This window comes from Hypomesus nipponensis, chromosome 10 (assembly GCF_054491055.1).
Source record: "Hypomesus nipponensis isolate SF chromosome 10, ASM5449105v1, whole genome shotgun sequence".
NCBI classification, from domain to species: Eukaryota; Metazoa; Chordata; class Actinopteri; order Osmeriformes; family Osmeridae; genus Hypomesus; species Hypomesus nipponensis.
The window spans coordinates 6,766,246-6,777,250 of record NC_140370.1 but is presented as its reverse complement, the minus strand read 5'-3'; the positions used below and the strand labels follow the sequence as shown (position 1 = coordinate 6,777,250).

General features: G+C 42.2%; 2 protein-coding genes across 3 annotated transcripts; one reads left to right on the top strand and one right to left on the bottom strand.

Annotated features, from left to right (window-relative positions):
- Window positions 1–2,124: 2,124 nt before the first annotated feature.
- Window positions 2,125–4,903, bottom strand: LOC146271125 (uncharacterized). The gene is made up of 3 exons (XM_084707619.1): window positions 4,758–4,903; window positions 4,149–4,296; window positions 2,125–4,021 (listed from the first exon to the last, which is right to left on the bottom strand). The coding sequence occupies exons 1-3, from the start codon at window positions 4,806–4,808 to the stop codon at window positions 2,697–2,699; spliced, it is 1,524 nt and encodes a 507-aa protein (XP_084563745.1). The 5' UTR covers window positions 4,809–4,903; the 3' UTR covers window positions 2,125–2,696.
- A 107-nt stretch (window positions 4,904–5,010) lies between these two features.
- On the top strand, window positions 5,011–10,364 carry LOC146271124 (uncharacterized). 2 transcript variants are annotated; one of them, XM_084707755.1, is made up of 8 exons: window positions 5,094–5,207; window positions 5,684–6,156; window positions 6,732–7,383; window positions 7,465–7,546; window positions 8,065–8,271; window positions 8,520–8,653; window positions 9,202–9,325; window positions 9,867–10,364. In XM_084707755.1, the coding sequence occupies exons 2-8, from the start codon at window positions 5,728–5,730 to the stop codon at window positions 10,033–10,035; spliced, it is 1,797 nt and encodes a 598-aa protein (XP_084563881.1). In that variant the 5' UTR covers window positions 5,094–5,207; window positions 5,684–5,727; the 3' UTR covers window positions 10,036–10,364. The 2 variants fall into 2 exon arrangements, with proteins under 2 accessions (XP_084563880.1, XP_084563881.1); XM_084707754.1 differs by having other exon boundaries at window positions 5,011–6,156.
- Window positions 10,365–11,005: the final 641 nt, after the last annotated feature.

Here is an 11,005-nt window from a genome sequence, read left to right as displayed (position 1 = left end):
GTCCAATCAGCAAACAGAGGGAGTGGCTGAGAACGATGACGTTGTGCACTAGTTTGAGTTGTAGTTCAGTAATGGCGGCGGAGAAAGATGCGAGCAAAGCTATTCTGCGGTTGTGGCAACGCTGCCGAATATCCATAAGTTAAAACCGGAGCAAGAACAATCCTTGTTGAGTTTTGTTGGTGGTCATGATGTTGTGGCCCTCCTCCCTAGGTTCGGGAAATGTTTGATTTTCCAGCTATGGCAGCTAGCTCCGTGGTGAAGGAGTTGGCTAAGGCGAACGCTAGCGATTGGTTATGGCAGATCAGAGTGGCCCTGGGCAGATCTAAAAGTTTTAAACTTCGACAGACTACCAGCCTTCAAGGAAGTTAACGCTTGTCAATGGAGCGATCCCAGACCCTCTGTACAAATGAAATGTATGAGTGTCTGGTTAGAACCAGGCTCCAGAATAACTACTTTGACGTTCAACATCTGGGGGCGGTAACTTGCTAGCTAGCAATGTAGTTATGCTAGCTCTAGTCTAGCTTGTTTGCTATTTATTAATATGTGTTAGTTAAAAATATTCTCTGTGAGCGGGTTGCTACTTGCAAACAATGCGGATGAATTGCCTAACGTTACTCATCAAGCTGTAGATCTAACCATACGATAGTGTGTACGCCAGCCAATGTAGTTCTCACGTTATGTTCATCCCTGTCCCCAAAAAGCCAAGAGACAACAGGACACAATGACTACAGCCCCGTCACCCTGACATCTGTGGTAATGAAGTCTTTTGAGCACCTGGTGCTGGCACACCTCAGAGCCATCACAGACCTTCCCTTGGACCCCCTGCAGTTTGCCTACAGAGCCAACAGGTCTGTGGATGACGCAGTTAACATGGCCCTCCACTTCACCCTACAGCACATGGACTCCCCAGCATCCTATGCCAGGATTCCTGTTTGTGGACTTCAGCTCTGCCTTCAACACCATCATCCCCGCCCTGCTTCAGGACAAGCTCTCCCAGCTGCCCGACTCCATCTAAAGGTGGATAACAGACTTCCTGTCTGACAGGATGCAGTGTGTTAAACTGGGAACACACGTCTCTGACTCCCAATCCATCAGCACCGGATCTCTTCAGGGCAGTGTCCTTTCCCCTCTGCTCTTCTACACCAACAGCTGCACCTCCAGTCATCCATCTGTCAAACTCTTGAAGTTGGCAGACAACACCACCCTCATTGGGCTCATCTCTGATGAGGACAAGTCTGATTACAGGTGGGAAGCTGACAACCTGGTGACCTGGTGCAGCCAGAACAACTAAGAGCTCCATGCTCTTAAGACAGTGGAGATGGTTGTGGACTTCAGGAAGAATACAGCCCCACTCACCCCCATCACCCCCAGTCATCACTGTGGAGTCCTTCTTCTTCCTGCGCACTTTCTTTTCCCAGGACCTCAAGTGAGAACTGAACATCAGCTCTCTCACCAAGAAAGCACAGAGGATGTACTTCCTGCGGCAGCTGGAGAAATTCAACCTGCCAAAGACAATGATGGTGCTCTTCTACACTGCCATCATTGAGTCCATCCTCACCTCCTCCATCACCATCTGGTACGCTGCTGCCACTGCCAAGGACAAGAGCAAACTGCAGCGTATCATCCGCGCTGCTGAGAAGGTGATTGGCTGCAATCTGCCTACCCTCAAGGACCTGCACACCTCGAGGACCCTGAGGCAAGCGAGGAAGATTGCGGCCGACTCCTCCCACCCTGGACACTCTCTGCTCCAGCTACTCCCCTCCAGCAGAAGGCTGCGATCCATCAGCACCAAAACCTCACGCCACAAGAACAGTCTCTTTCCATCCGCTACTGGCCTCTTCAACAAAGCCAAGGACTCCCACTGAGATTTAACTATTATCTATTATTATTCCATCCGCAGCTGTTGCACTACGTACAAGACACCTTATTTGCACTATTGCGCATTCATATTCTTATTTTAATATTCTTATGCATTTTATTTATATTTTACATTTTAAATTGTTTTATTTTTGAGATTGCTAGTTCCTAGCATTACTTACACTACTGTACTTAAATACCCTTTGATTGAAAATCTGTATATGTACATAATTACATGAAGCTCAAAAAATAGTATTTGCACTCAAATCAATGTGAAAAACATTTACATTTAGTCATTTAACAGACACTTATCCAGAGCGACTTACAGTAAGTACAGGGACATTCCCCCCGAGGCAAGTAGGGTGAAGTGCCTTGCCCAAGGACACAACGTCATTTTTTGGGGGCACGGCATCGATCCTGCATCCTTCTGATTACTAGCCCAACTCCCTCACCGCTCAGCCATCTGACTCCCATGAAAAAATGTGCGCACTCGCATTAACTATTGATGTCCCTGCCAAAGCTTATATAAAACTTGCATCCCTGAATTGTTGTATAGTGGGTTAAGCAATGGAGTTTCTATAGCCTCGTAGTGCATTGTGCGCAGCAAGCTTGAAATAAAAAAAGGGATATGATATATATATATCCGTTTAGCAGTTACTAAACAGTAAAAACCCTTAATGAATACATACAGTACATTTTAGTCAGTACATTTTCTACCAAAAGCATGTGATGAAACCCACCAACAATATCAAGAGGGAGACAGAGTTGTGATTCCTTATTTTCCCCCAGGTGTTCCCAGATAAGTAATTGGTCTTTCTGTTAGGTACCTTTTCTCATTCTTAAGTGTTAGGCTTATGCCGTTTCATATGCTGACCAAGCTCAGGCCGTGACTTGAAAGCTTTGCCACAATCGCAGGCAAACGGTCTCTCTCCAGTGTGGTTCATCTCATGCAATTGTAGGGCGCGTCCAGTGCTGTATGACTTTCCACAGGTAATGCAGCAGTAGGGCTTTTCTCCTGTGTGTCGACGTGTGTGTATCAACAAGGCTCCAGATGTCCGGAAACTATCGCCACAAATGTTGCAACTGTAAGGCTTCTCTCCGGTGTGTCTGCGTTCATGTGCTCTTAGGGCATTGTGATAAGAGAACATCTTTTCACAGTAAGAGCAATGGTACATTTTCTCTTTCGTATGTGATAATCGATGTATTTTCAAGTAGTGAGCAATTGTGAAGTTTTTTCCGCAGTCTGTGCAGTTAAAGGGTTTTTCTCCATTATGATACAACTTCTGATGGCTTCTTAGATGAGATGACTGAGTGAAGCCTTTGCCACAATCAGTACAACAAAATGGCCTCTCTCCAGTGTGTGTTACCTGGTGTGCTTTTAAATGTGGCCGTTGAGCAAACTTCTTACCACAATCTTTACACGTATAAGGTTTCTCACCAGTGTGCGTTCTCCAGTGAAGTTTCAGACCAGACATTCTCCTGAAACCTATCCCACAATCAGAACATTGATAAGGTCTGTCTTCTCTATGCATCACCAGATGAGTTTTCAGCCCAGCTGCTGTCTTGAATAACTTTCCACAGTCGGTGCACTGGAAAGATTTTTCCTTTGAATGTGTCCTTTGGTGACTATACAGTTCAGACGATGACGCAAAAGCCTTTTCACACTCTGTGCAATGATAAGGCTTCTCTCCGCTGTGTATCCTTTGGTGAGTAGTTAATCCCGGCTGGGTGGTAAAGTTTTTTCCACAATCTTCACAATGATAAGGTTTCTCAATACTATGTTTGGGTAGATGCATGCTTAAATCTTTCAGTTTACTAAAACCCAATCCACAGTCTGAGCAGTGATATGGTTGACCGACAGTGTGTGCCCATTGGTGTGTTTTCAATTCTCTTAGCAGAAAGAATGTCTTCTTGCAGTAAAAACAGGTATGGGATTTCTCTCTAGAATGTACACGCTGATGTAACACTAATCCAGACATTGAAGTAAAACCCTTTCCACAGTCAGCACAGTGATTAGGTTTCACTCCTCTGTGTACATGCTGATGCATTTCCAGGTATGCTAGTGAATAGAACTTCCTCCCACATTCTGAGCAAACATGGCCCTTCTTCCCTTCTCGTGATGAAGAATGGTTTTGTCTCGTAGAACGGTAGCTGTGCCGCTGTCCTGTAAGAATAAGAAATAAAAGATGTATGATAATTCAACAATGCTTCAGAAAAACAGTGGCACAGAAAACAAAGAAGATTCTAACACAGAAGTGTTAGAAAAGTGTTTTCATTACACAAACGCTTACCAAGAAAGATACAGTCTTTTGATCCCAGCAGTTTCCTGCAGTCTGTTAGCCTCACAGACAGATTCTTGAGGGTAGCGTTTTGGCCTCCATCATTACCACCTCTGTCATTAATCTCTCTGGACTCATTGTACTTGGATTCATCAAGGTCCTACAAGTACAATAATAATCCAAATGCATTATTTTGAATATGGAAAAAAAACAGGTGCACATATCCAAGAAGTATACATGGGTCTTATCTATGTGTCAGGCCTACATTTATTCGTTTGGTCAACTCTTTCTTACTCTCACTGAGTGACCGACCTCACACCAAAGCTCTGCTGGCTAATGTGCAAATTCCGCTTGAAGGTTCTAACATGGGAGAGGATTCCCAGAAGAATGAGGCAGTCATCGAAGCGGAGTGGCAACGCTATAATATTGTATTTAGGTGGTTAGAGGAGAGCAGCAATGTAGGCTACATCCATTACATGTCTTTGCAGCACTAAATCATAATTGTATGTTCGTATATGTTTTCACACCATATATTCCACAGTCATCTAGCTACACAGTTAGGCTACGTCACAGGCAGATTGCCTAGTCCTAAATGACACTGAATTACTGGAAGTTACTTACATGGAACACGGGTTCTTCCTTGAAAACCTTATTTAATTGAGCAACTTCCATCTCAATTCAAAAGCTGCAAAATCCTCTACACATGTGTCCACCTCTGGTTGTAGCAATACTAACCGAGAGTGCGTCCGGGTTCGAATTGACTAGACTTTTCAAAATAAAGGCACGCTACAAAAAAAAACTACTTACATTTATTTTCTACTTGTACTTGTTACAGCTATATCATGGTGGGCACTGAGGGTCATACACATTGAGATTATACAACAACACATACACCATCCATTACACATAATGGATGGTGTATAATTCAGTGAAACTATAGAATAAAACAGAAAAGCATAGCATTATAGCCTAACGTACAGTACCGCTAGGTGGTGGCGATTCACCTCGTTGGTTAAAATGTTTACTCACCCACAGAAGAAGAAGTTTGCTGTCTACTGTGACGTTCAAAATGTGGGGGCGGTAACTTGATAGCTAGCAATCTAGTTAGCTCTTGTCTAACTTGTTTTCTATTTATTAAGATGTATAATGTATTATTCTGTGTGTGAGCCGGTTGCTACTTGCAAACGATGCAGATGAATCGCCTAACGTTACTCATCAAGCTAACTAACCATGCGATAGTGTGTACGCTAGCCAATGTAGTTCTAACGTTATGTTAGTTGCTCGAGTCCATCTGGCTACTGTACGCTACTGTACTGTTAGTCGAGCTAAAACGCATCTACAGTAGTTAGCAATACGTGATTAATAGTTTTGTAGGCTATGTTAGGATGCAGTTGATGCAGCTTCGAATATTATTTAGTCCATGTGCGAGCAGCTGTAGATAGCTTGCAAATATTATCCATTTAAGTGCCTTATAATTCAGTTTTACAAAATGAGTCCAGTCAAAGGTGACTATCAGGAAATAAGACCTGTGTCTTTGCGTCTTTTAGAAGAAAATGTCACCTCCAGTCTATACTGTGGGACTGTCAAGGGGATGGAAGATCAAGTTTTACTGGAAGCCTTCTTGGTAGAAGTCTACCGCTGTCGAGTGTGTCAGTTCAGTACTGGTCTGAAAGCCAATATTAACGCACACTTTTTGGATGGACATGAATTGGGAGCCTCCAGTTGCACGGTTCTCTCATGTATGAAAAAGGATGAAGGGGACAGTCTTCGTATGGATGTTAGAATAGGGGTTGACGGAGAGGACAGTGACATTGATCAAAATGGCTCTCCCTTCAATCTAGAAGATGATCTGCATCCTTCTTCCAAGGATGGTGACAACCATATTAATCATATGGGATTGGATCGCATTTCTTTTCTCCTGCCAATGTATGACATGCTGCCCAACATAAGCCCACGGTCATGTGATATGGGACTTGACTCCAACTCAGATGGAAGCCTACATGTTGCACAGACTTGTGAGGTAAAAGAGAAATGCCCGCACAAAAATGATAAGATGGTGTATCTGCCCCACATTGCAACAAATTACCAATTCCATTGAACTACCAGCAGTGCCGGTAAAAATGGACAACACACATATGTTTGAATTCATACAGATTAGTTATAAACATAGTGTGTCTGTCATCAATCCATCTTTCCTGACTTGCAGAGCACATTACTTGTGGATATAGAGACACTCTTGAAGGTCCTAGATTATATTCCTTCAGATTTCCTTAGATGTGTCGAAAAAATATTAGAAAAATGCAGAAACAGTTTTGCCAATGTGTTCCCATACCCTAAAACATACACATATGTTTTAATGAACAATTTAAACGGTCAACCACTAAGCTATGTCATTGAGCTGTTGATGAGGGCCACATTTATGTTTTGTCCTTAAGAAAGACTAGCATACTGTGAAGCTGAGGCTAAATAGAAGCTGCCCTGAAGTTAAAACAAGATAAACAAGTTATAGACCAATGTAGCTTAATATACAACCACCAATATTAATTTGTCTTAAATCAGATAGAATCAATTTATCCAACCCTTTGCTTTTCACAGGTAAGCACTCTGTTTGTTGAGGAACAACAGGAGAAGGATGAAGATGACAAGGACTGCATGTTTGATTTGGAGGCCAATGCCTCTGTGAATCCGTCCTGTTCAATTGGCTCGGTAGTGAATGACACCGGGAACCAGGATGAGGAAATGGCCCAGTCGGCTCACCTAATGACCCTAGGACTGTGTCGTATTTCTACAGCCAAGACCCTTCCAAGCCAAGCAGAGACCCTAAACACAAAGATGTCCTCAATTCCAGTCTGTCAAGAGAGCTCCTCTCAGGATGATAAGATTCCTAAGAAGCCCCCACTACAGCATCTGCTCCCCAAGCAGTGGAGGTCAGGCAGGGGGAAACCACTTTCATGCATTTTTTGCAATGCAAGACTGACCTCCAAACGTTTGATTAAGGTCCACCAGAAGTCCCCTAAAGGAGACAAGGGCTTCAAGTGTCTGTGGTGTAGGTGGAGGGTGAGCAGGTGGAGGGAGATGGAGCTCCACCGGATGAGTCATGGAAGGAGGAGGAGATGGTGGGAGAGGCGTTCCAGGCCCTACAGTTGCCAGATCTGTTCCCAGACATTCCGAAGCATTCAATCCCGTGATGCCCACAAACAAAAGCACAGTCAAGGATGCTTCATGTGCCTGCATTGTGACTACAGTGGTGAGTGTGAATTAGAAAAAACCCAGCCTAATTAAACTACTTTTTATTATGTGACCCCATTGTTTCCTCTCTGTCTCTCAGGTAGGTCCTGGGGAAGGCTACACAAACACATTGTCTTAAAGCATAAGAGCATCGTGGACAATAAGATGGATGTCTCCGATGAGTAGGTTGATTTCTTTGCTTTAAATTAGTGTGGGAATTCTGTGGCTTCCTTGTAAACTCTTTCCCAGACATGGAATAAGCCTATAGTCCTACACAAAAACAGTTTTCAAAAGAGATCATTGAATATAATACAATATCAGGCACTTGGTGGTGGGGATACAGGGGGGTTGCACTCAATATTGGCCTGTCTAAATAAAGTTCTTAGTTTAGGACTTTCCTTATTCCATGTGTGGGAAACTGGCTGTAGGTGTCTGTTGAAACATCATTTTTTATGTTACCTATGTTGGTACACACTTGTTAGTGTGTTGAGTGCTTTGATAGAGGATAGGTGAACTATGATTTTTACATGATAACCAAAATATTTCCAATTTGGAAAGGTACATACACAATTTGACCTAAATGGATCAATTAACCTGTGATCCAGGCCATGCATTTTATTCAGATCAAAGTGAATTAAGTATGTTGACGCAATTCAAATAAGCATTACATGTTTCTTAATATAATTTCCTAATTTAACAGATGTAACTCAAAGACATACATGCATCGTGAATTCACTTATCTTGAGGACCTGGCTGATGGAGTTAAGTCTGAGAAGTCTTCTCACTTAAGAAAAACTAAGATGAAGCTGACCAGGGGAAAGAAGAATGCAGAGGGGGAAGAAAAGAATATGCAACGAATAGAACAGTCAACAAAGAGTAAAGAGTTTTGCTGTGCCCTCTGTGATAGGTACATTCTGTTTTTCAATATGGTAAAGCTTTCCTCTGCAGTCTTCTGTCAAATATGTATTTGCACTTAGTCCATACTGTATATGCTGTCAATACTTGACCTATGTAGATATTATTGCAGAGTAACTTTTCTCAAATAAAAAAATTTATATTGTGTGAACAAATACCAAAACTGAAAAGATATGCCCCTTTCCTGAACACCTTACTGTTGCATCTCTGATTGTTTAACCACCGACTGTATATCCTCAGGACGTTCTCCACAAAGCTTACGATGCGTCGCCACATGGGAATCCATCAGGGCTACAAACCATTCGAGTGCCCACACTGCCAGTACAGTACCCGCCTCAAGGCCTCCCTGGTACAACACCTACGAGTTCATACAGGTAGCTGTTTGCCTACATGTGCTTTTAAGTTCTCATCCAATGAGATCACACGTTCTTTGATTGGATTCAGTTAATTGACCTGGATGCTTTTTTCAGTTTGATTAGATAGAAGTTCCCTGATCTGTTGCCTGTCTTTTTGTTAATCAATTTTTTAATCACCACCTTCTGCATGCATTTCTGGTCATAAACGCATCCAAAACACCTCAATCTGTTGACATTACATACTATACTGTATGTCAGCTAAATTCATTCAACAACAATATATATGTATATATGAGTATTTATTGAGGCTCTAGAACAGCTTTTAGTTTTGTAGTCTTAAGTGTGTAACCTAATTACACACATCCATGCAAAAGATGCACCATGTATTGTACATGTCAGTTATATTATAAAACAAATCTAATATATTTGACCCAGATTTGGTGGCTTGCAACTGTGTAAAAAGGCAGTGTCAGGTGCAGTCTGGATGTTTAAATGACTACAATGTCATTAGTTAATAAAAAGATTTGCGTCTTGTTTCCATGCTGAACTTATTTATCTTTCCACAGGAGAGAAGCCCTACAAATGCCCCCAGTGTCCGTATGCTTCCATTGATAGCAGTTCTCTACTCAGACACTCTCGAACACATACTCAGGAGAAGCCCTACCACTGCCAGTATTGCCCTTACAGCAGGTAACACACACATACCAGTGGGGGTCTATTGTTTAAAGGCTGCTGGGTAGACAATACATCACTGGTGCAACGGGGGACTCAGGGACTGAGGGTCCAACTCCAACTTGTCTGGATACAATCAGGTCACTGAAAACCCCTACTGCTTGCTTGCTTTCTTTTGTCTGTCACTGTACATTCCCTACACCATCATGCTTTCTTTTTTGTGCATAAGGCTGGCTACTGGAGTTGTAGACTCAGTTGCTAAACATAAACAAAACCAGAGTTGTTGTTTTTTTGGAGACCCCTTAAGCATTATATATTACTAATGGAAATGAACTAATTGTCGGAACTTGCTCTTCTCAATGTAGTTAGCTAACCTTGAAACTAGATATGTAGCTTTCGAGATTGTCCATTCACTTATTTACCATTGGTTAACCACTGGTGATTTATGCTTGTGTTCCTAATGTAATGTGGAGCTGATCAAAACCATGTAATGTTACAATGTGTGTTATGTGTGTCCTGAAAGGTCTGATCACATTTAGTCTCTTTCTCGCACATGTAGCATTCAGAAGAAAAGCTTGGACCTGCATGCCCGTCGTCACCACACGGGCCAGTCTTTCCCCTGCCACCTGTGCCAGTACTCCAGCCCAGACCGACAACTACTTGTACGCCACCTGCGCAAGTACCACACTACAGAACAACCCCCCAGTACTGGAACAGCTGTCACCTGAAGGTGCCTTGATCTGGCATCTTACTAAACAAGATTATTGCTGTGTGAAATTAATGACTTTCTTACTAAATACTTTTTCAGACCTTTAGCTGAATGAGAAAGAGAAGTCAATCTTTTCAACACAAGAGTGACCAGTCAAGGGGTTGCAATAAGTGGTTGTTTAGGCGATTGTTTGCGCCTGCACTATCCTTGGGTGGGAGCGACACTTATGAAACGCTGGTTGAGTTCCTACAAAAGGGCAGCGTATAACATGAGTCAACAGTTCTATGGAAAAGGAAGCGCAGAAGGTGTTCTTATTTAATTTATATCAATAAATATAATTGATGCCTCGTTTTATTTCTTATTTTTCACCTTGAAATTATTTACTGTAATTCCAACGTGGCACCTCTAGGCTTAATTTAGAGAATATACAGAGTGTTTTGTTATGTAAGTAAATTAACTTTCATCTATTTTTTTTCTAGTCAGCTTCTTCAGAAAGATGTTGTTTTATTGTGTGACTAACTCCATAAACACAACACATTCTGTTGAATTTGTAAATTAAGTGGTACAGGTGCATTGGCCAACTGGATATAAGGCCACCATGCTTCAAACCAAACTTCTGCAAGACTCACTATGGAATCCCTACAAGGAGATTGAATTTAGTTTTTTTTAAAGAAGTAAACCTCAACGTAATAAGGACACAATAGTTCTTACATGAATCGACAGGTAGCTGACACACATAATTCATCTACTTTGGTTGAACGTCAGACCATGGGGAACTTGTGTAACATACTTTCAGATACATCCTGTCACTAGTCAATTAGATTGTAGGTCAGTGATTGGAACTACTACGGGAGCAATGTAACAGCCCATTTAACCAGCCCTGTTAAGGATTCCAGTTAGCCCCTGCTCTACATAATGCTCTGCTTCTGTATTGATCAGACATGCATAAAGCACTCAAACGATTGCTCTCTATTTAGGGACAAAGTTGT